Source organism: Herpailurus yagouaroundi, unplaced genomic scaffold (genome assembly GCF_014898765.1).
Source record: "Herpailurus yagouaroundi ecotype Mexico unplaced genomic scaffold, PumYag 29, whole genome shotgun sequence".
NCBI lineage: Eukaryota > Metazoa > Chordata > Mammalia > Carnivora > Felidae > Herpailurus > Herpailurus yagouaroundi.
Genome location: NW_024412377.1, coordinates 118,318,723 through 118,343,656, shown reverse-complemented (window position 1 = coordinate 118,343,656; position 24,934 = coordinate 118,318,723). Strand labels below are relative to the sequence as shown.

At 37.6% G+C, this 24,934-nt stretch overlaps 2 protein-coding genes across 7 annotated transcripts in view; one reads left to right on the top strand and one right to left on the bottom strand.

Annotated features, from left to right (window-relative positions):
* The window catches only part of TCERG1 (transcription elongation regulator 1), a 62,215-nt gene extending 41,823 nt beyond the window's left edge, over positions 1-20,392 (top strand). For 5 of the 6 annotated variants that reach the window (XM_040453621.1, XM_040453624.1, XM_040453618.1 and 2 more), the window contains 8 exons: positions 3,959-4,077; positions 8,635-8,785; positions 12,866-13,030; positions 13,290-13,472; positions 15,438-15,617; positions 16,526-16,609; positions 17,944-18,044; positions 19,238-20,392. In XM_040453621.1, coding sequence (XP_040309555.1) covers positions 3,959-4,077; positions 8,635-8,785; positions 12,866-13,030; positions 13,290-13,472; positions 15,438-15,617; positions 16,526-16,609; positions 17,944-18,044; positions 19,238-19,439 — 1,185 coding nt within the window. In that variant the 3' untranslated portion in view covers positions 19,440-20,392. Of the gene's footprint in view, positions 1-3,958; positions 4,078-8,634; positions 8,786-12,865; positions 13,031-13,289; positions 13,473-15,437; positions 15,618-16,525; positions 16,610-17,943; positions 18,045-18,865; positions 18,960-19,237 lie in introns of all 6 variants that reach the window. The other variant, XR_005784172.1, reaches the window with a different exon arrangement.
* A 2,887-nt stretch (positions 20,393-23,279) lies between these two features.
* On the bottom strand, positions 23,280-24,621 carry GPR151 (G protein-coupled receptor 151). The gene has a single exon (XM_040453630.1). It carries the CDS (start codon positions 24,619-24,621, stop codon positions 23,362-23,364), a length of 1,260 nt encoding a protein of 419 aa, XP_040309564.1. The 3' UTR covers positions 23,280-23,361.
* Positions 24,622-24,934: the final 313 nt, after the last annotated feature.

The following is a 24,934-nucleotide window of genomic DNA, read 5'->3' as shown; positions in this document are numbered from 1 at the left end:
TAAGAAATGGAAATGGTTATGCAGGATGGCTAAGTCCTGAAGGTCTGTACAGCATAGTGCCTATAGCTAGCAGTACTATATCGTATACTGAAATTTTTGCTAGGATGATAGATCTTATGTTAAGGGTTTTTAATATCACTTAAAAATAAGAATAAATTAAAAGGGCTCGAGGAACCTTTTGGAGGTGGATATGTTTACGTCATAGACTGTGGTGGTTTCCTAGATGTATATTTATCTCCAAACTCACAAGTTGTATACATTAAATATGAACACCTTTTTGTACATCAATTATACCTCAATAAAGTTGTTTAAAACCGAAAAGAAGGGGCTCCTGGGTGGCTCAGTTGGTTGAGCATCCGACTTTGGCTCAGGTCATGATCTCGCAGTACATGGTTTCAAGCCCTGCATCAGACTCTGTGCTGACAGCTCAGAGCCTGGAGCCTGCTTTGGATTCTGTGTCTCCTTCTCTCTCTGCCCCTCTCCTGCTCGCCCTCTGTCCCCCTCTGTCTCTGTCAAACATACATAAACATCAAAAAAATTTGTTTGAAAAAATAATAAAAACGAAAAGAAATGGAATATAGCACCCTAGAAGCTACATTGGCTTAGACAATGTAGCTCTTTAATATGGATGTTTTGATTACATCTGTAGAAGTCTACTAGAAATTTTTTATAAAAACAACTTTTGTGGTGTTTATTGTAACATTCACAAGTTGATGTTTTAAGAAAATAACCGCTTAAAATAGGGGACCTAAAAAGCTCAAGTGTATTGGGAAGCATGACACAAATAATTAGGAGAAGCTTGGAAGCATACCAGAACTCCTAATTTTCTTTGAGAAGGTGATCTCAGCTAGCGATTCCTAACTTTGGTGTGGGATATCCCAGAGGAAGGGTTGTGAAGTTTTCTCCAGCCTCTGAAAAGAAAGTTAATATAAATTCATTGGGTTTATTTGTAGTTCACTACTTTTACAAATAAGAAAGTATATACCAAAAAGGGAGAGAGGGCTTGAGAAGAACCCTCTTTCCCACATGGGTCAGCCTGCACATGCTTTCAGGATTTATTGCAGTGCTGTATTGGGATGGTGCTGAAAATGGCCAACGTGCCTGGCGGGAGATGGTGAGATAGTTGTAGGTATCTCTATATAGCTATTAAAGATTGGTAGACAGACATGGCCTGACCTGGAATAAAGTTTTCAGTTTTGTAAAGAACATTTTTTGTTTGACTTTTGTAAAGATGTACATGCACACCTTTAAAGAGACAAATATTTCTGTAAAATATGCTAGGAAGAGTAATAGAGTGCTGCCCAGTTTTATCTTTCTCAAGACATTTCTTCCAGAGCATGTGACTTGCTTCATTTTGGACTGGTTACCCTCTACACCTGACATACAGCTGTTATTTTTGAACGTGACCAGTCTTTACCATCATCCTGAGATTTCCCTCATCTCTCTTGTTTTTGGGGGTAGAGACTTCACCTGTTTCCTTCATCATAAGTCTTTTTCTTTCTTGGTTTACTCCCTTTGACCCATTCCATCCCTGTAATAGCTTCTTGAGAGAACATGCATGGGAGATAAACTTTGGAGCCTTGCGTGTTTGCAAACATTCATTGTACCCTTAATTTGAAATTGTTTGGTTGTTTAAGATATTTGAAATTGGAAATCTTTCTCTTTCAGGATTTTGAAGACGTTGCTCTTTTTCTAGTTTTCAGTGTTGTGTTTGAAGCCATCAGTTTATGGGCCTTTGTTTATGGGCCTGTTTATTTTTCCTTTGTGGATGTGTAGGATCTCCTCTTAGTGTATATAGCGTTCTGAAATCTCACCGTGATTGTGTACCTTGGTGGAAGGGGCCCATTATGCTGGGTGCTTCGTGGTCCTTTTAGTATGTAAACTCCTGTCTTTCAGTTCTGGGAGATTTTCTTACGTTGCTTTTTTGAATTTGTTTCTAACCTGTTTATTTTTTCATTCTGGGACAGAGAATTTGCCCTTTTGGTCTAGTCCTTAAATTTTCTTTTCACCTGTTTAATTTTTCTTTTTTTAATGTTTATTTTTGAGAGAGAGAGAGAGAGAGACAGCATGCGAGAGGGGAAGGGCCAGAGAGAGAGGGAGACATAGAATCTGAAGCAGGCTCCAGGCTCTGAGCTATCAGCCCAGATCCTGATGCGGGGCTCGAACTCACGGACTGCAAGATCATGACCTGAGCCGAAGTCAGACAGTTAACCTACTGAGCCACCCAGGCACCCTCTTTTCACCTATTTTCTACCTCTGCCCTTTTCTTTTGGATGACTTTCTCAACTTTATTGTCAAATCCTTTAATTTGAGTTTTTCTTTTTTCTGTCCTTTAATTTGTAGGATTTCTTTTTGTTCTTTAAGTTTTTCTTGTTTTATGATTACAGTATATTTTCTTAGTTTTATTAGAAAATAAAACTTACTTTAGTATGTTAAATTAGGTATGCCCCCCCCCCTTTACCTTGAGAGATACTGCTTTACCTTTTAGAGCAAGAATTAGCAAGATTTTAAAATAAAGGGTCAGACAATAAATATTTTAGCTTTGGGGGCCATTTGGTCTCTGTCATAGTAGTGTAGTTCTGCTACTGTAACGAAGGAGCACCCACAGGTAGATAGATGTGAAGGAATGAGCCTGACTATTCCAATAAAGTTTTACTTGTGGACACTAAAATTTGGATTCATTTAATTGTCACATGTCATGAAATGTTACAAAATTCTCTATTCCCTAACTATTTAAAAAATGTTAAAACTCTTTCTGGGCTGTACAAAAATAGGCAGCAGGCCAAGTTTGGCCAGCAGGTTGTGAATTGCCCACCCTGGTTCTAGAGAATAATCACTTGCCTTTTACTGAGGCTCAGGAGTGGCAGAGCCCCCAGGTACATGCTGTTGGCAAGGGAGATTTTCTGATGGACTCCTTCTTAAACAGCCTTATTGTAGCTGTACTCTGCCCTCACTTCCATGGATATCTGGTGCTGTCACTTCTGGAACTGTTTGAGGATTCTCTAATAAAAAAAGAATTGGTTTCTTTTCTTGACCGCTGAATTTGGGTCAGCTCTCTCATTTTTGCCAGTCCTTTACTGCTTATCCTTGTGCTTTTCATCTTCAAGACTTGCTCTTTCTTTTTCCCATTTGCCTGGTCTTGTTGGTTTGTGACTTAAAAAGGGAAATCCTCTCGTCATTGTATTGGCATTGGAAGAAAGGAAATAGACGTGCATGTTCAGTTTATTATCTTGTCTGTACATGATTAGGTGGGGGAAAATATTATGGGATAGATGTAAAGCATTACATTTTGGTAGAGATAATTATGTCTTAAAAAGAAGCACAGAGGGGCGCCTGGGTGGCGCAGTCGGTTAAGCGTCCGACTTCAGCCAGGTCACGATCTCGCGGTCCGTGAGTTCGAGCCCCGCGTCAGGCTCTGGGCTGATGGCTCAGAGCCTGGAGCCTGTTTCCGATTCTGTGTCTCCCTCTCTCTCTGCCCCTCCCCCGTTCATGCTCTGTTTCTCTCTCTGTCCCAAAAATAAATAAACGTTGAAAAAAAAAATTAAAAAAAAAAAAAAGCACAGAAATAAATGTAAATTATCTGTTCCATACTCTTAACGTTTTTTTTCTAGAAGAGATTTGGAAGGATTGTAATTTACATATTTTATATCCCCTGAAAATTTTTTAATATGCGTGTATTCAATTTGTAATCAGGGACAATGAAAATTAAAGGGGCTTTTAACTTTGTTCTGGAAGTCTCAGCAGAGGGCTTGTGTGCTTCTGTAACACTGTCAACTGAAGTTTTAAAGTGAGACTTGCTACAGATAATCTGCATACAATTGAGATATCTAATTCATTTTTTTCTATTATAGTTTGGACAAAGACATTGACTCAGTATTTTCTTACAGATTCCATAGTTTGGTAATTAAATTATTCCTATGGAAGACTAACTTGCCCAATTGGTTTATTTTTGTGATAGGTATTTGATCAATATGTAAAGACGAGGGCAGAGGAAGAACGCAGGGAAAAGAAAAACAAAATAATGCAAGCCAAGGAAGATTTCAAAAAAATGATGGAAGAAGCAAAATTTAATCCAAGGTACATGGTTCATTACTGTAACATTTCAAAATATGTATGTGCTTTCTTCTAAGATCAGCTAAGAGAATATGTATCTTTTGGATAATTGGACATGAAAAGTTTATTTCATTATTGGTTATGCATTTCTAATCTTTATTCTTAATATATTTCCTTTAAAGGAACCTCTTGTGCTCTGTGAGAGGCAGTGTCTAGATATGTTTTTGTCTGATATTTTCAGTTGATTGTTGATTCAGTTGATTGTTAATGAGTATGTGTAATGGGGTGTAGAAGAGGAGACATTTAAAACTTACGTGACTAGCATCATAAAAACAATAATATTTGGCATCATTTAGCGGATATCTTATGTGCACTTAAAAAGTTGTATGTACAAACTTATACATACATACATACATGCACTTGAAGCACATACACGTATACACACGTTATCTCATTATCTTACTCAGTCTTCTAAAACAGCCAGTATAGATTTATATGCTTGTCTCATACCTTACCCAAGTGAATGTAGGATTTCAACTGGATTCCAGTGTTAATACAGAATAGTCTAGGCAAGAGAAAATTACTTTTTATTTATGGTTTAGTTTTGGCAACAGTGTTGGTTACTTGGTTGCTGTGAATACCTCATAATGTGGATAATTTTTAAAACTGTAGGGTAGAATTATGGAGTGTCTTGTTTAAATGGCACTTTTTATAAAGTTCATCTTGTTGAAACGGTTACTTTTGTCATTGGAAGTAGACGAGAGAATGTTGTTTGAGAAAGTATATTTAATATTATAATTTTATATTTGAAACATGAAGAGAAACCTAGGGCATTAATATACATCTCAGATAATAAAGTTAATAGAGTATTTGGAGCTCTGAAGAACGTAACATTTGTCAGGGGAGAGTAGAGTTTCAGACTCTCCGAGGGGTCTTGGTCCTTTCTTTTTGGTTAATCAAAACATTGAGTTCATGGGTCAGTACTTGTGACTCAGTTATAAAAGACATTTGGGGAGGCAGTTGAGAAGATTTGAGCATGGATGCATTGGTATTACATGGTATTAGAGAATTCACAATTTTCTTGGGTACGGTGGTTATAGAGGAAAAAGGATTTGCTCTGAGGAAATGCATGCTAAAATAGTTATAGATGAAGTCTCATGATGTCTGCAGCTTATTTTCAAATGATTCAGCAAAATACATTTATTTATTAAAACCCTTATGGATCTGACAATAACTGAGACTCTGAAGAGATTTCCATTTTGTGGATTTGACAAATTTAAGTTACTGCTCTGTCCCAGTACCCAGGCAGGTGCTCTTTTGGGACTGACAAAATTGGTGGAACAAGCTGTACCTTGCAGGTTACTTCAGAAAATAAAGCCTTGAGACACATAACTAGAAGTCTTAGCACTTGGGACATTGTGCTGTATTGCTACATTGATGCATTTAACGTGACCCTAGAGATTAGGACCAAATTTAGTAAGTAGCAGAAAATGAGGAGGAAAAACTTAAAATTGAGAAAATATGTCCGCTAACTTAAATTCTCTTTGAAATGGGAAGAGACTATATATTATAACTAGATTTTGTAGATAAGAAACATTGGAGTTTATTCTGAAGGAAAAAATGACCGGGGAGAATTTAGTGCCTATTTCTATGTCTTTTTTCTTTTTGGATTGAAAGAAATTTCAAGGCATATCTCCTTGGGTCAGTTCCTGGTCACTTCCCAGTCTCCTACCACTATTATCCACCCTCACCTCTCCCTGAGAGAAAAGAGTGACTGTCTGTTTACCAAGCAGCACTTTCTGGAGTTGAGAGATGAGTCCTATAAAAATCTCTATCACAGTCTAATGCTAAAATTTCATTTTAGTCTTTTCTAGTGAAAAATAATTATTTTACCCATTTTATTACAAATGATATAAATATGTGTAAAATAATTCTCACTTTTAGAAATTTATTTTATATTTTATTTGTAGTTTTTTAATGTTTTTATTAAAGAAATTATTTTTTAGTGTTTATTTTTGAGAGAGAGAGTGAGAGACAGTGCGAGCAGGGAGGGGGAGAAAGAGAGGGAGACACAGAATCCAAAGCAGGCTGTAGTCTCTGAGCTGTCAGCACAGAGCTGACATGGGGCTCCAACCCACAAACCGTGAGATCACAACCTGAGCCGAAGCCAAGATGCTTAACTGACTGAGCCACCTAGGCACCCCTTTAATGTATATTTTTGAGAGAAAGAGATTGAGAATGAGCACAAGCAGGCAAGGGGCAGAGAGAGAGGAGACACAGATTCCGAAGCAGGCTCCAGGCTCTGAGCTGTCAGTGCAGATCCCAACGTGGGGCTCCAACCCATGAACTGTGAGATCATGACCTGAGCCGAAGTTGGATGCTTAACTGACTGAGCCACCCAGGTGCCCCGATTTTACATTTAAAAACAGGTTTATTCCTTAATCATAGTAGTAATTCTCTCTTAAAATTATAATGCAAGGTGCTTAGTTTATCATGAAAACAAAACAGATTTAGTGGACTTACGTGTATGTCATCCTGTTCCTGGGATACACGTTTTTATTTTATTTAAACTTTTATTGAGTTTACCTATCCATTATTCAAACCAGGTTTGCACTGTATCCTGTTGTTAAAAAGTGTTGAATTAATGAAATTAGGTATTGTGAGTAATGATAGTTATATGTAAAAGATTATTAGAATCCGGGTTTGGTTAGCAAAGCTTCAAAATAGCAAATGTTAGCTGTGCATGGTACTCGTAATCTTCAGTTGATGTTTTAAATACTAAATTCTGAAGTTAACCAGTTTATTTACAATTAAAGTTGTAATATAATCTTTGCTTTAACACCTAAGAAGATGTGTTCTATATTTGTATTGAAATAAACAGTTTTTAAAGGGAGAGAGTAAGATTTAGCTTTCCCTTCTAAAAAAAACTTGCTAAATATGGGAGTATTTATTATAAGACAAATTATTATGTGAGGTGAAAGCTTCAAATATTGAAATACATCCAAATGTATGAATTATAAATGCTTTTTATTTGTGGAGAAAGTTTTTTTTTATACTGAGCCTCATTATCCCTCGTAGGCCTCATTTTTTTATGTAGCCTTCTTGGCAGCTTGCTTTTCTTTTTGGATCTATGCATTGATGTTTTCATCAAATTTGGAAAATTTTTGATCAGCATTTTTTCTGTTCTGATTGATTCTTTTCTCTTTTAGAATTCTAATTATCTGACAAATCCCTGAGACTATTCCCCTCCTCCCCCAATTTTTTTTTTTGTGTGTATTCTTTTGATTAGATAACTGTTACTGATCTAATTTGGAGTCAGTAGCTCTTTATTTTAGGTCTTACTCTTTTGTTAAGCCCACCCAATGAATTTTTCCTTTCAGTTTTAGGTTCTTTTTTCCTATTTTCTGTGTCTTTACTAAAACTCCCTTTTATTCATTCATTAAGGCCATGTTTTTAGTTCTTTGAATCTATTTTTCTTAAATTCTTTCAATATAATTACAATATTTTTAAAGGATTTGTCTCTTCCAGAACAGCGTCTGAGCATTTTCAGTTCAGTTTCTGTGGATTGAAAAATTTTTTTGATTTGGGTTATACATTCTTTGTATGTTTAATGTTGTCTGATTGAATATTGAAAGTAGTGGATTATAGAGACTCTGAAAGTCTGTTCCCTTACTCTGAAGAGTGGATTTTTGTTTTCACAGGCAGTTTAGTTACAGGCTGATCACCTGAATATAGCTTTGATTTAAGGCTTTGTTAGTGTGGGTCTCAGAAGTTGGAAGTTTCTCAACAGTCCAGCTTTGTCTCCATTGTGCAGCTTTTGTGGACTTTAGTGTCCTAATGCTGTTCTTTTTCTGCACTACTCAGTTTCTAACATTTGTTTTTTGCTCTTAACCAGGTAGCACTTTGGCAGGGGATGCGTTTTTTCCCTGCTATTGTACCCTTCAGCCTTGGCCATCTATTCATGGGGAATCGCCTTGTGGTATATTTACTGGGTACTATCTTTCTAGAGCTTCTTCCCTTGCCATTTTAACACCCAGACTCTGATCTTTACTACTTGTAGCTATTGGGACTGCTGTACTCTGCTTGGACTGTAGCTCTCTGTACCTTGGGAAATTGTCCTGCGGCATAGGGCAGTGGGCCTTTCCTCACTCTTACTACTACCCTACCTATTATGCACTGTTTTGGAATCATTTGCCTCATACATTTGTCTTCTTTCACAGTTGTTTCTGGAAGGAGATCTAATTCGGTAGTTAACTCCACCATGGCTAGAAGCGAGACTCAGCCTCTTCCTAGTGTGGAAATAGATGAGCTCTTAAGTCTCTTGAAGCACATACATTTTTTGTTCTCTGATGTGTTATCCCCCAGTGTCATGCTTGACAGCGTACAAATCACCAACCACATTTTCACTCTTTAGCCCTCTTGTACTCCTTTCTGTAGCTCATTGTTTACTCTTTAGGCAAATGTTGGGACTTAGTGAGTCTTTGGCACATATTCTGGCTGGAAAAATGGTATCTTCTTCTATACCTTTCTATAAGCAGAAATAGCTCTACCAAAGTTAGCACACTTGCCATTTTGTTACAGAGCTACTTTTAGTGAATTTGCAGCCAAGCATGCTAAAGATTCAAGATTCAAAGCAATTGAAAAGATGAAAGATCGAGAAGCCTTGTTTAATGAATTTGTGGCAGCTGCAAGGAAGAAAGAGAAAGAAGATTCGAAGACCAGAGGTGAGAAGGTAAGATGAGGTGATTGACAGGAGCGTGAATGGGAAGAGACTAAGCTGGGGCCATGTTTTTCTGATCTCATTCATGGGCATAGATCACAGGACCCCCAGACTGGTTAGCTTTGTAAGTTCACTTTTACAGTTGTTTACGTGTGTGTATTCAGTCACTTTACTTCCATAATGCTCATTTTAATAAATTTACTAAAGTACATAGATTTGCTTTAAATTTTATTAATACTGAGTTTGCCCAGTACACCCGGAACTGACTGTTAGATCTTTCTACTCACTGGTGCCTGCTAAAATTCAAGATTCCTAATAAGCGGTAACCTTTAAATTTTAAAAAGCTTTTTTATCTTTTTTGCCTTCTAACAGATAGCATTTTAGTGACTTTCTAATCTTTTAGTAAACATATCTTACATATAAATTATTGCTTATCAGAAATAAAGGTCAGCTATGAAAGATTAATGAATTCCAAATGTCACTTGGTAGTGGTGTCAGGAGCGGAGAGGAGCTCACCACTGGGGAGGCAGGCGGGTGGAGACTGCACCGGAGGTGCACGGGCCATCAGAACACGCAGCCACTCTCCTTAGTCCCCCTGTGTGCTTTGTGGATGGAGATGAAGAACCTCTGAAGCCTAATCATTTTTGACATTTAAAATGGGCTCTCATTCCAGAAAGTTAAAACATCACAAATTCTATTAAGGAATGTCATGAGGGAAGTAATACCATTCTTAATGGGCTCAAGCCTCCTGCACTGTAAATAGCAACAGTATTGGGTGAAATAACTTTTGTCAGAAATATCTGAAATTTCCTGATTATCTGGTTTCTTGGGCTTCAGTGGAGATTCTTCCAGAATTATTATTTCACCATTAACTTTTTTTTTTCCGCAAATGATTATGCTTCTCAGGAAATGTGCAGAATTGAGTTCTGTGTAAACATTGTGTATGCTGAATTAGAATCATGTTAATGTATTGTTTGCTACTTTTGACTTTTGGTAATACCTTATGATTAAAGAATACCAAGTAAAATAAATAGTTGATACTGTGTGATTGCTTTTATACAAATTGAATGTTTTTCTCTTTGCATTTATAACCAATGTTCTTTTTCTAAACACTCTTTTTGTAACTATTTTGTGTATTCTGTTTTATAACAAGTGGATAGACTTTACAGTTTTGTGCTGTGCGGCCTGTCAATCAGTTCAGTCTGACAGCTGTCAATCACTGATACGCAAAGTATTATGGGATTCCCTAGTGAGGAAAGAATTGGTATCTCTGTGTGGTGACTTTAGCCTCCCGCAGTTCCGGTACTTTACATTTTTTTAGTCTTTTTTCCTTATGAAGTGATGAGAGTTGTGCCCAAAATGTGTTAAAGTAAATTAAATAGATACTGCATCTAAATAAACCTACTGTATTCAGCTTAACTTTCTTTTGATTGTAAAATAATTCTCTAAGTTATAGGTTTGGCTTTGTACCTTTACTAAATTTTTAAAAAAGAGGCAGGAAATAAGTGAAACTTTCTCAGCCAATTTAAAGAATGCAAAATTACTTACTAACTAGGCCCTGGGAACAAATCTTTAAGAGTTTAAATACAGTGTATTTTATATTCATGGTCTGAGAAGTAGCTGGTTAATGAAGTTTTATTACTTTCTTCATGACTTTTAATGATTATCCCTATGAAGTATATTGTCTATACTGTTTTTTTTAAAACCCCATTTTAGCTGTATGTAATTGAATAGTAAGATTAGTGCTTATAGCATGGTGCTAGTTTATTGGAGTTTGCTTTCTTTATTCTTATGATTCTCTAATTGCTGTTTGTAGTATTGAGGTAATGCAGTTAACAGCCAGATAATAAAAGTTTTTTGCTAAGTCAGAAACCTGTAAAGGACACTGACTTTTGGTGAAGTAGCCCCCACCTTTGGTAGACATTTTCAAGCTAAAGAGAAAAATCATTTGCAGGTAGCTTTCACTGGTAATTTTCCATTTTATAAAAAATGCCCCTAAAATTCTGCTTACTTCTGCTAGACTGTTTTGTCTGCCAAAGTAGCTACCTTCAAGGTTTTTTAAATTTTATTATACTGTATAACCCATTTTTATAAAACTGTGGTTCAAATAAGATACCTTTTGGAACAACACATTTGAAGTTGCACACAATAGAGTTAATCCTCTCATGAAGTGCATTTTTCTCTCTTTCCTCACTTAAATTTTCTTCTGAACAAGTTAAGTATGTTACAGTACATTAGGCTTAGGAGACTGTTTTTCCCTGTTAAAGTGAACAGCCTAGATGGTAAGGTACTTTGATTTGGGGAGAGAAGAAAATTGGGAATGTGGAGTCTTGGATTGCTGCTAATGGGTAACTTAAATTTTTTGACATTTATGCAGTTGTTGATAGTTCTCATACAAATGGCAGCTTTGGTAAGCCATGTATAGCCTGTAATGGTAATATCCACAGTGAGAGGAAGTTAAAATTTAATTTTTTTTAAAAATTCACTGTTTATACATCACACATTTTTAAAACTGTAAGATAATCATTTGTAGGCTTTGTGTCTAATATTTGAAAATTGTCTTAAGTCAATATAAATTGACTTGGAAATTGGCTTGGAAAGATTCCTGTTTAAAGTAGCTTGCATGTTTTATTTAGCATAAATTTTGTAAATTTTGCTTTCTAGTTTTCACAGGTATCTAGGAATTTGGTGTTCATCATGTCAGATACAAAGTAGACAAGATGAACAGAAAAATTGTTACATCACTATATCAAGTAGTTGCTTTTTCATTGTGTGAAAATACTGGATTTATGAGTATTTCTTATTACTACAAAGTCAAGAGCCAAGTTCAGTAGTAAAAGAAATCCACAGCTGATTAGCTCTTGGTTTTTAAAAAATTCTCTAATAAGAAAGAAACTCTTTTCTTATAATCTTACTAGTGTTTTCCAGAAACGACATTATCCTCTCTTAATTCTCTGTTAGGGGAAATGAGACTTTGGAATAGGCAGAAAGAATGTGATTCCATTTCTAATTTCTGATTCCTTTGGTCACGTGGGAAGCCAGCATGTTTAATTCCTACAGGGAAGAGAGATTCTTGACATGGTCTGACTTCTCTATTGAATTGACTGGCTGCCTCTGGTGTCTCCCCTCATAGGAGTACAAGATAACTTGAATGATACTGAACTTTAAAACAGGTCCTCAAAGTTATGTAAAAGTAAACGCTTTCTTTATTTCTTTATCCCCTATTTAAAAAAATAATAATTACAGTTTGGGAGAAGGATTCTAAGTATTGTACATGTTGCTACCAAAGGATTAGTATCTTTTAATAACCTTGGTGTAATTTTACTGAGTTGGTACTTGATTGGCTCAGAATGTTAATTTATTAACAGATTTGAGTTCTAAAGGTATACATGTTTAATGCTAAAAAATACCAAAAATCTGAATATAGTTTTTAAAGTAATGATTAATTATGATCATAGAAATCCTATAATTTATATATAAGGGTACAGGCATTGATTTTTTATTAATTAAAATACAAAAATTTACTCTGCTTTTTACTTGCTTTTAGACATTTGGCAGTACCGTTCCAAGTTTCTAATGAATGAGACTTATTATTTGTGCTCATCTATTTCTAAATTCCCCTATTGTAACAAACAAAAATTATATTAATCTACTTTTTAAAATAAGTCATTATTATTAACTTGATATTAAAATGTAGTTTACTGTCAGTTCATAAGCCTGATTATTATCTAAAAATAAATATAAATTCTTCTCTCTTATAAAAACGTGGCATTGCTGAAATGAAAAAGTTAACAACCTAAAAAAATTTTTTTTCTGTATTTGAATAATTTGGAGAAAATGATTTATCTTGAGTTTGGTAGATTTTAAATGAGAGTTTATGTCTGTTGGTTTTTATATTTATCATGAAAGAGCAATTCTAATACTCTTTTTGACTAAAATTTATTCCACTATAAATAAATGAATTTAAAAAGTTATTATTCTCATCTTTAAGGTAAGTGAACAATTTTTTCTGGTTGTAAACATTTGCATATGAGGAATTTCTCATGGTGGATTCCCCCCACCCCCCATTCCCTGATATGTTTTGAAATACAGATTAAATCGGATTTCTTTGAACTGTTATCTAATCATCACTTGGACAGTCAGTCCCGATGGAGCAAAGTAAAAGACAAAGTAGAAAGTGATCCACGTTACAAGGCAGTGGATAGTTCTTCAATGAGAGAAGACCTTTTCAAACAGTACATTGAAAAAATAGCCAAGGTAACTATTGTGTTTATTTATACTATAAATATGGAATAAGAAAATTCTTAATTGCATCATAAAGGTATTAGCTGCTGTTTGGGATTTGGAATTTTTCCTGTCAGTATAATTAATATAAGGATCTCTAGCACATGTAGGTGATTTGGAAACGAGGTACAGTGTTAATGTATATTCTTGGTAAAACCCAGGTTTGAAATTCTGTATTTGGCAAGCCACTTACTCTGGAAACATATCTTGATAATGTAATTTTACTTTATAGAATTTGGACTCAGAAAAAGAAAAGGAGCTTGAAAGGCAAGCCCGCATTGAGGCAAGCCTTCGAGAACGAGAAAGAGAGGTTCAAAAGGCACGTTCAGAACAAACAAAAGAAATAGATCGAGAGAGAGAGCAACACAAACGAGAAGAAGCTATCCAGAATTTCAAGGCTCTTTTATCTGACATGGTATATATTCCTCTCACTCCCTGCTCCTCCCCCCCAGCCCTGTCCCTTAAGTACTGGATATTAGAGATCTATTAGGTTGTCTTGTTAGTGCAAATTTTAATATTCTTTAAATGGAATCTGAGAGATATAATTTGGTAAGTTTCATAAAGTGTTTTAAAATAGTATTAGCACCCACTAGAATAAGAAAACCATTGTTATTTAACATTTTCAGAAGTTTCTTTGTACATATAAAGATGTATAATCTTTTAGTGTCAAAGATAACTTTTTATTCTTGATGGAAGTCATCTTAAATTATCACACACTTACATGCCATAATAATAAACAAAATGTGCTGAATAGAATTAAACCTTTTGCTTGGTGATTTAGGGTCACCACTGTGGTGATGAATGATTGTACGTGTAAATGGTATGAGATCTAGACTGGAGGTGTACTGACCCCAGGAGATAGATACTCTGGAATTTTCTTGCCAGCGCTTCTGCACATCACCCAGGGTTGCTGAGGTGTATAGGGTTTTGTCTGTAGAGCCAGTGCACCGAGGCCACTCTGCTGTTCCACATGTTTTGTCCCCTCTGTGTCACCATCTCTCCTACTATTTCTTTTCTCTCTTTCATAAGGACTCTTGTTGTTACTACTACTGTCAGTTCTTTGGATTTCTTCCCTTGCTTCTGCTGGTATGTTTTGAGTTTCCTCTTTCTGTTCTCTGGCTAGTTACAGTCATTCACTGATTTCTTTCCCTGCGTTTACTTTTCCCCACATTCATTCTCTTTATCGCAGTCACAGAAATCATCCTAAAAACCAAATCTGATTTTGTCACTCTCCCTGTTGCTTTCACAGAGAGAAGCTTCTCTACTCTTAGTGGTTGCAAACATTTAAAATTCAGTTGTCTTAGCATAATATATGACTTCATTCCTTAACTCCCCCACCACCTTCATGTTATGTTACCCTCTTTGGTTTTCTCTCTTGCCCCTTTAAGCTCTAGCCTTTCTGCACTTAGTTCTAATGAACCATATTTACACCTAATGAATTCTGGCATTAGTCATGCTAATCCCTCCACCTAGAATACTTCGAGTGCGCTTGAAAACTCATTTTTCAAGAGCACACCCAAATATCTCTTCTGTAAGACTGATCTTGACCCATCTAAGGCAGATTTGTTTTCACTGTTCCCTTTGCCTGCCCTGTGGGCAGCATATACCTCACAGCACTTATTATGTGCTTTTGCCGTTACTTGCTTACTTGCCTCTCTTCTCTTAAAAAAGTTGAGTCCTTTGAAGGAAGGGGTAGTGTCTTACTTTGTTTTTCCAGTACCAAGCTCCGTGTTTAGCTGACTCATTTTTCGGTGCTTGATAAATGTTGATTAAATAAATGTTTTTATATTTTTCTTCTTTCTCACCTTTCTGTCTTTTTAGCCTCCCATATTTCTTAGCATTGGCAGTGGTGTAACTAGCAGTAACTTGTATTGCCATTACCAGCAGTGAAGCATAGCCTTGTGCTGGTTGTTGAACCAGCCTGATCTGTCACGTCTTCTCTTACCATGTTAATTCTTGCTTATGCTTTGAAATGTCACTTCCAGTATGTAGTTGATAAGTACAAATTTGAGCTCAAGATCTGTTGGTGGGTTTTTTTTCCTGTCACCTCTTTAGTCCTGTAGCAAGATATTTCCTGTTTTATTTCTATCCATTTCTCCTACTGAAGGTTGGTAAGATGTTAAATAGAGTGCCTAAGTACGATTAAAGTAATTCTCTTCATCTTTCTACACCTCTGAATCCATACTTGATAGCTTGCTTGGGTGAGCTCTGAGAGGTGGGATTTCTGGTTTAAAGAAGCAGATTTTTAGTGACTGTTTAAGGTGGAGTCACCAGAAGCTTCCGTTATTAATTGTATCATTCCTAAACTAGATAAATAAGCCTTTTATTGTTGAAATGTGAAAAAAGAGATCTTTGATAGAATTTGTTGGTACGTTTTTAGGTACGTTCTTCAGATGTGTCATGGTCTGATACTCGGAGGACTCTCCGAAAAGATCACCGTTGGGAATCTGGATCCTTGTTGGAAAGAGAGGAGAAAGAGAAACTTTTTAATGAACACATTGAAGCACTTACCAAAAAGAAGAGGGAGCACTTTAGGCAACTTCTGGATGAAACTTCTGCAGTAAGTCTCTTATTTTCCTTGTTTTGATCTAGATGGGTCTTTAAGAATAATTCCAGGGGCGCCTGGGTGGCGCCGTCGGTTAAGCGTCCGACTTCAGCCAGGTCACGATCTCGCGGTCCATGAGTTCGAGCCCCGCGTCGGGCTCTGGGCTGATGGCTCAGAGCCTGGAGCCTGTTTCCAATTCTGTGTCTACCTCTCTCTCTGCCCCTCCCCCGTTCATGCTCTGTCTCTCTCTGTCCCAAAAATAAATAAACGTTGAAAAAAAAAAATTAAAAAAAAAAAAAAAAGAATAATTCCAAAAACATCGTAGTGTCGTGGTCTTTAGATCTCTTACTGGAATGCATGGGTTTTATACACTTTCTTTTCTGTTTTTTTTTTTTCTTTTCTTTTTTAAGTAAAATGTTAATGGCATTCTTAACTATTTAGAAATTACTTCCTGCCGCAGTTTTCACATTCCTGGTGATTGATATTGGGCTTTGTTGTGTGATCATTGATCCCTCCTAATGATAGAATGATAGACTGAGTGGATTGCATCTTTTGCTCCATTTTCAGTTTGGTCCCATGGTCCCTTTCTTCCCTCCGTCGTTCACGTTTTCTTTTGATACCTGATCTCCTTTTGGTGGTGGTTTCTTCAGAAGTTACAGTGTTGCCTATGGGGATTCAGGGTTTGCAGGTGATTGTCTTAGGCCACCTTGAAATAGGACTATGAATATAACTCTTGTGGCCAACAACAAAAAGAAATTGTATTAAAGCTGCTTCCTGTCTCTAGCTAGTCCAATTACATTTGGGCATTATTACAGGAGATTGTAGGCCAGCGTGCAATACTGTGTACCGTATGTGCTGCCGCCATTTGATCTTTGCGATGAAAGTGAGTTGTATTTGTGTTTTTTATTCCTTGCCTTTCAAAGATTACCTTAACATCCACATGGAAAGAAGTAAAAAAAATCATTAAGGAAGATCCTCGGTGCATTAAGTTCTCCTCCAGTGACAGGGTAAGAGGATTTTGTCTGAGATTTACTGTCAGTTGATAAATATTAAATGTGGGCTTAATCAGCACCACCAGTATGTATTTTGATTAAACTGACATTGATGGTTTTAAGTGAATAAGTTAAGAGTATGAGAAGTAAATCTGAATTTTAAGGTCATATTTTTTTATCTTGCACTATACATTAATAAGACAGCAAAGTAGAAACTGTAAAAATGTCATCCTTGGGGTTAAGCCTGTGTTCTGGAATGTTAGAGCTTTACTGAAGCTGTAGTTTTTGTTTCTGGTATAGTCAGGTCCCACTACATAGACATTTTCAACCTGGCCATGGATACCAGGCTGTCAGAGCACCAGAGCCATGTTAGCAGAATGCCATAATGTGATCTTTTGTTGTTACATGCCCGGAGACTGGAGTAAAGGAACTGCAGATGGGGGAAGTTTATAGAAGCTGAGCCCTGTTCTGGGACGCTCTCACTCCTGTGTGGAAAATGAGCTCCCCTGGGTTCTGAAATAGTGAATGATGCCAAGGATAGGGTAGCTGACCGCAGTCTTATTTTATCCCTTGGCCTTTCATTTGTTCCTTCTCCCCATCATTCTCCTTTCCCAGCTGGTTTCTCTAGGTCTAGGGTGCACAACCCCATAGAGCTATTATTCTTCCCCCTGTTTCCTTAAGATGGATTGTAGATGTGTGGACCACAAAGTACACATGGTTGGGAAAGAGTGGTGGACCGATAGCTGACAGGTCTAGTCTTAGTTTCTAACTTTTCTGATTGTTTAAATTGACAATAATACTTTTTAATATTATTATTATTGTCATTATTAATATTAGCCCAAAGAGTTTATACCCATTATGCCTGTTCCTTACTAGAAAAGCTAAATGCTCAGGATCAGTTAGTACTAAGTTATGAATGTTATTTGGGGTTCTCCATAAGTTATACCACATTATTGTCTTGGTGTTAGAAGATAGAAGTACAGTCTACAGGAAATACCCCCTTAATTTCTTTATTTTCAAGAGTGTCTACCACTTGAGGTTGTTAGGAACACAAAAGGAGATATCCTGATAAAACCCTCAGCACAGTGTAGCACATTGCAAGCCCTCAGGCTTTAGCTACTGCTAATATATTGAGTGGTTCCTTGTTCTTGGCTTCTTTTTGCCTTAAAAATGTACATTGCATATTTTGCAGTTTAATGAATGCTGCGTGAACAAAAATGTACTTTCTAGCCTTTTTCTTTGGAATTATTTATGATGTGACTTATAAATTACCAGTTTAATAAATAATTGATAGTAATTTTGGAATTTGTGACTTTTTTTTTTTTTTAAATCTTACTGTCCTTTTGCAGAAAAAACAAAGAGAGTTTGAAGAATACATCAGAGACAAGTACATCACAGCCAAAGCTGACTTCAGGACGCTTTTGAAAGAGACCAAATTTATAACATATAGGTGTGTGCAATGAAATGTTTCATATCCGCAGTCATTGTCTTTACTAGTCCTTACTCTAATGGCCAGAGCATTCTATGCATTCACACACATGTTGACATTATTAATTTTTAGGAATAAGAAGAAGCCAATTTTATTAAAGGCCAAATACAGCCCATGTCTACCTTACTTTTTTTTTTTTTTTTTTTTTTAAAGAAAGGGCCCAGATGTCAATTCTTATTTTGTGTTACCCACCCATCCAGTTTTTTAAACACACTTTTGTTTTTACTTCACTGCTTTTTTAGGAGTACCCCCCGCTTGATAAGAGTTGTATTTGTGAAGAGATTTCTTAAACAGTCCTTCACTGTCCATTGTCTCTGCCTCCTGTGAAGACTATTCAGTGTTGTGGAACATTTCTTAAGCTTGAAATCCTCTTAAGCTCAGCAAAACCTTTTTTTTTCCAGATGATAGCAGTTTGCTGGATACTTTTAAATACAAATTTTAAACGATAAAAATCAGTTTCTAGACAAGATTTCTCTGTAACGTGCCCAGTAGTTCCACATTCCCAACCGTTTTACCATCAGGAAAACAAGTTTACAATGCTCAATGCTTAGCAGTCAGTGCACAGGAAAGCAGTTTTGTTTCATGCTCCAGCTTTTCTTCCTTTAAGAGAAAAATTGGAAACATCTTAATGAAGGGTATGTGCACGGGAGGATAGATAGTGCTGAGGGTGTGGTTTTTAGGTATTTTGTCATTGGATTTTTTGGTCAGGATCCTTAATGTTTTGCATCAGCTTGGGCTTTTAAATTAGATGTGAAGTAAGACTTCTTTCTACATTTTTATAGTTAATTTAGTGAAAGATGTGAAAGTGAAAGCTTGTGAAAGATGCTGGGATTGGCAGCCCCGCAGACTGAAGTCCTCTGTTCATCCACAGAACAGGTACAGCACGGGCAAGATTTACCCACCCACCCTCAGCCCTGATCTGGAGGGACCACCAGTAGGGGTGGGAGGGTAATTCAGCTTCTGAGGCCCTTTCACTCCTTGGAGTCTTTGCTGAGGCGATTTACAAAGGTGACCACTGCAGTGAAATTTTTCTTAAAAAAAAAAAAAAAAAAAAAATGGAAACACAATTAGGAACTAGATGGACATTTCCAGCTCATTTCTGAAAGACCTGTGAACAGCAGTCAGTAATTCTTGGACTTGTTTTCTTATTTCAGATCCAAAAAGCTAATCCAGGAATCTGATCAGCACCTGAAAGATGTAGAAAAAATTTTGCAGAACGACAAACGGTATCTAGTACTAGACTGTGTGCCAGAAGAGAGGCGTAAACTGATTGTGGCCTATGTGGATGACCTGGATCGCCGGGGTCCACCCCCACCTCCCACAGCGTCAGAGCCCACGAGACGATCAACAAAATAATTCTCAGTACTCTTCCACAGGGGTATCTTAATTCAAAAACGCTTGCATGAGCCAATTTCCAGGTTTTTACATGTATGTGCATTAGTCAGACTATTGGAGAACCATCTGACGAACAGAAGGAGAAGCATTCGTGAACAGTTTCTGAACAGAGAACACTTTGGAAATAATTTATGCTTTTCTTTGTGTGGCATGACTGACATACATACTCAAATATAGGCTGTCTCTAGTAAATCTAAAATCTTGAAGCTAAAAATCATCCTTTTATGAGGTGTGGAAGTCAGTGACTTTTGGTGACGTTCTTTCTAGCAGTGTTAAACATGCAAGACGTAAGAGCATTTGTGGTTTGAACTTGCAAGATGCAAATACCACAGACTCCAAGAAAACCTAAGTTAGGGTTTGTTTTGTTTTGATTTTGTTTTTTAAAGCGGGTAAAAGAGAAAACACTGAAAATTGAATTCTTATCTTCCAGAGGCTAAGATTATTATAATGGACATACTTTTACCTTTGTCTCTAAAGAACACTTTAGTTTTGTTTGTTCACTTATGTGCTTTGATTACCCCCTCTGAATTCTAGGCCAAGTCTTGTTTAGCCTAAGAGAAGATTTATTTAGTAATTTCTTCTCAGGTATGGAACCACGGTCATAACTAACATGTTGGCCAGAATAGGACTGATGGTTAAACACGTTTTATTTACCATTAAGTGATCTTTATCAAATATTCTGGATTAGACAACAAATTATCTTTCTTGGGTGTTCCCTGTAAACTATACTCCAGTTTGAATGTTAAACTTTTGTTTCTAAAGTTTAATTTTAAGATGTTTGAATGTTCAGTTTATGTATTTGAACTACAATAAACCAACCCTTTTTATATGTGTGGATTGTATATGATTATTGTTGTGGAACCTATAACAAAGACATCTTTTAAACCTGTTCATTAAAGCAGTAGCAACTGTAATTTGGCACAGAGAAAGTTGACTTCCAATCCTATATATCACATAGTTTTTAAAGGCTTGAATATAATAAATTATTTGCAGTATAAAAGGGAAGGAATTTGTAAAGAACCATTTTGGTGCTCAGTCTCTTAGCAATATCCTACTGCCTCATAGCAAGAAGATGCTGGTTTTTGTTTGTGTGTTTTCTTGTTTTTGTCTCTATGTTAACACAATTGATGGTGAAGCCTTCTTGGCACCCTTTCAGTGTGCCCTGCACATCATACCGTGGAACGTACCTTTGACCTCCACTCGCTCTTTCTAGCTGTACCTCCCCACTTTAAAGATTCCTGTCTCATTCCTTCATAGATTTCTCATTTCAGAGTACCACATCCATGTTTAAGAAAAATGGGTTAATTGGATAACTTATCTTCCCTTTTCTCTCCCATCTCCTGTGATTGCAGCAAAACCTAAAATGAGGAAATACCAGTAGATTGTATGTTCTGTGCACACAGACAGATCACATGCATACAGACTCATTCACACTTAACATTACTTAGTACTTAGCTTAAATATATTAATTGTTACAGAAATCATGTATGTGAGAAACTGGAATTAACTGACTAAGGTCCTAACCTGTACAATTTGATAATGAACAAGATAGTTTTTCCCCTTCCCCCCCCCCCCTTTCTTGAAGGTAATTTGTATAAACCCATTGAGTGATTTTTAAGTTCTGTGAGGCATGAAACTGAAGTGTTTGCCAAAAGGAGCACAGCTGTTGTAGGAATATCACTGGCCAGCAGAAGTGAAAGCTCTTAGAATGCTTTATTTTGTTCTGAATTCCACGTAGTGGTGTTTGCCCACTCACTGTTTTGTTTCTCACAGTTGAAAAGTGTGAAGAAAAAAAAAAAAACAACAAAAAAAACCAACGGTTTGGTGATACCTATCCGAATTTCCTACTTCTGTTGTAAAGTATTTGGGATTGACTGTTCATTTAAGGTGCAAATCAAGCTTTACTATGCAGATTTCTTTAAAAGACCAAGTCAGGACTCTGTATATTAGGTTTTTAATGAAAAGGTCATCATAATTACACTGTTTCAGTATCTGCATCTTGACTTGGCGCTTACTGTCAAACTCCTTAAAGATATGTGATACAGTTTACCCTGAGACCTATGTCAATACTAAGGTCTGACCTCCCCATAAAGCCCCATTGTGCCAAGTGATGATTTTGAAAGGCGCATTCAAGACAAAGACAGCTCTAAGTCTCCAAAACTATCTGAAGTAAAGCAATTGTTTTTATTTGTTTACAAGTTAAAATGTCAAAACAGTGGAAGCTCACATCCAGCATTTACTATATTATATAGTGAACAATCGAATTCAACTAGTTCACCACAGTTTTCAAGGTAATCCCTTTGTATAACTGTCTCACAAAACAGTATTTGGGTATTTGGGTTAAATTGTACTTTGTGATCTTGTGAGCCTTAAAATAAAAATTTGTAATGAACCAGATAAAATGAAATCAGCCCTATCTTCTGTGTTGAAAGCAAACCACGACCATTTGTAAAGACAAAAAAACATACCCTAAAACCCATAGACTGGACATTTTTTAAAAAATACAAATTCCATCCACAGCATATTTTTGTATTTTAACTTCCCCATGGCTTGGCAAAATGGCAGTTTTTTTTCTGAGGGAACCCCACAATGAAAATACCCCAGAGTTCCATTATAAAGTAATCAAGAATCATGGATAAATGTCCTTATGTTTAATAGGGAAAGAAATGTATCATAATGATTGTTTTATTGGGTATGATTTACCTTGTTGTAAAATGAAGTTGTTGCCTTTTACTTGAATTATATTGGTAAAGTGTTTGGGAACACAAAATTTAGTAGTATTGCTTTTCTTTCTCCCTCGCCTTTGTGCTGTTTGTTTTCTATTCTTAGCCAAATTCTGTCCTGTATCCATGGAATTTTTTCTTTTCCTATTATTTTTTTTTTTCCTTGTTACTCTTGATCATCTTTGTAACAAAGACCCTGAGGTATTTTAAAACTTGGGCAGGGTTCAGTGAGTTCAGTGTTCAGGGGACATTTAGTACCATTTAACAAAAGGAAGATCACCATCTCCGTTCCTTCTTTATACTTGAGGATTGCCTTCAGAAATTAATACTTTTGTCATTAACTACAGTTTATATTTATCTCGACAGAAAGGAGGTATCGGGAGGAACAGATTGATAGCAGCTTGTAGAAGAGTACTTTGCTCCTGCATCTTGGAAGCGTAGGTAATTGGGAAGAGAAAGGGCAGTTTTTAAAGTTCTTTCTCCATATCAGAATTTAGAATGTCATGCTAATTAAGCTGCAAAAATCCTCTGATTTAGCAAAGGAAGACTCACGGAGACCTCTTTACAAAGACTAGCGAAGCAGGTTTTAGTGTAAGGCGAAGCTTAGCCAAAATAAGCCACGGTTTGAAATCAGCCCACAATGAAGTGGTGATCCTTATTCTGGCAACCTTCAGGCGTGGAAAATCTACGTGGATTTTCATAAAGTAAATTTTGAGCTTAAGTGAAATAAAGTTTGCTAAGTGAAGTTAAGGCTAGCAGGTTCAGGAAGAAAGTAGAAGTAAAGGAGTCCAGCCTTTGACAAAGATAAGCTCTGCTCCAGCCAGTACAGGGTAGTCCTAAGGAGTACCCAGTAAGAGAGCAGTTGTGAACAAGGGACAGAGAGTGTCTGGGATTTCTATTCACGTGTGACCGAAGCATCTTCACGCAACACTGAAGTTAATTCTTTGGATAGCCAGGATATAATTCTGAAACATCACCATGACTCCTAACACGGTGTTCTACTTACCAGGTGGCACATTTTGAGAATGCATACTGTGAAGCATTTTTGTAATTCCTAGAGTTAGTAATTGGACCACGGTTTATGTCATAAAGTGCAGTATCGACAAGCAGCAGTGCAAGTAAATACATTAATCACAATTTGTTTTGCTTGGAAAATTAATCTATTTATCACAGTCTCCCGTCTCTTGATCGTCATGTTCCCAGGGGGTAGGGTCATTGTCTTGTACACAAGGGACTGTGTCCCTCTCATGCCAAAACTGCTCTACATCAGGAAGGATGGGGATCTGTGCCTTCTCCGTTCTGTCTACACTGGAGGAGGGAGAGCCAGGCTTCTCTCTCTCTGGTATGGGTGCTGGGGACTCTGGAGATGGGACATTGTCGGGAGGGACATTTGAGTTACCAGCTGGTGTTTTCTGAGACTCTGAGGCAGTTGGTGGTGTTTTGGTTATCATCCATTTCCACAAGCCTTTCAGGCCTTCCTTGAACTCTTCTGACATCACTAGGAAAATGAGAGGATTTGCCGAAGAGATGGAAAACATAAGGACTTGAGACAGGGCTATGAAACCTTGTGGTGGGGCTGGGCCTCCAGCCTTCAGATGCCAGATCCACAGCCACGCTATGCAGTCAGGGAGCCACAGCACAGCAGAGGTGACAGCGATACTCAGCAACATCACTGTGAGCTGTCTGGAGCGCATCTGGTTTCTCAGATTTTGAGTCTTAGTGCCTCGTTTCTTACACTGACCATAAGCTCTCCAGAAATAAAAACTGGCAGAGAGTAATGGAAGACAAAAGGCCAGGAGAGGGTAGAGCTTACCAAACATTGCCATGAACCTTTCGGCCACTGGGGGGACGTCCATGAGGCACATTTGCACACCTGCATGAAGCCTGGTGGTGCTAAAGAAACATTCTGGCAGGGGGAGCAGGCTAGCTACAGCCCAGATGGCCACCAGCACTGCCCAGATGGTGCAGTTGTGGATACTTACTTGCTTGGCTGGGTCCCTCGCATGCATGAAGCATGCTTTGGCCACGGCAACGATCGTCAGGCTCTTGGCTGCCATGCACATGTGGATGAACCAGTCAGAGGACTTGCAGACAAACCAGCCTAGGTCCCAAACCCCTTTGAAGTATGCTGTCGCTCGGACGGGTGCAGAAAACAGCAGGAGAGAGAGATCAGCCAGGCTTAGATTCAGAATCAGGGAGTGGATCATGGATGGCTTCCCTTTCCAAGCGCTACGAAGGAGGACGCCAATCACGCAAAGGTTCCCCATGAAGCCCACCAGGCAGACGGCCACCAAGAGAGCTGGGACGATGGTCCTCCAGTCCTTGGAGTCAGAGGGCAGGTACCCTCCGGCAAAGTGGAGGTGAGCAGACGACACGTTCATGGTGCTGGAGTTGGAGTCTGTGGAGGCAGCTGCCAGCATCCCCTCTTCCACGCGGCTCGTCCTCACAGAAGTCAGCTTCTTTCTGTCTTCCTGCCCCGGCTCTTTTGCCTAGGAAATAAATAGGCTGTCATCCGTGTCAGATGACACCTCTGGACCCTCCCCTTGCTTGTTTCCTGAGAGCAGAGTGTGGAAGAACGTGGACCCGACGCTGCCTTATGTGACGCGTCTCCGCTGCACCGAATGGTGAGCAGCAGGGCTGCTCGGGTGCCTCTCATTAGCAAGCCTCATGTCAGATCGGCAGCCCTGTGGGGTCAAAGCCCCAGAGACTCATAAATGATAAATGAGGACAACA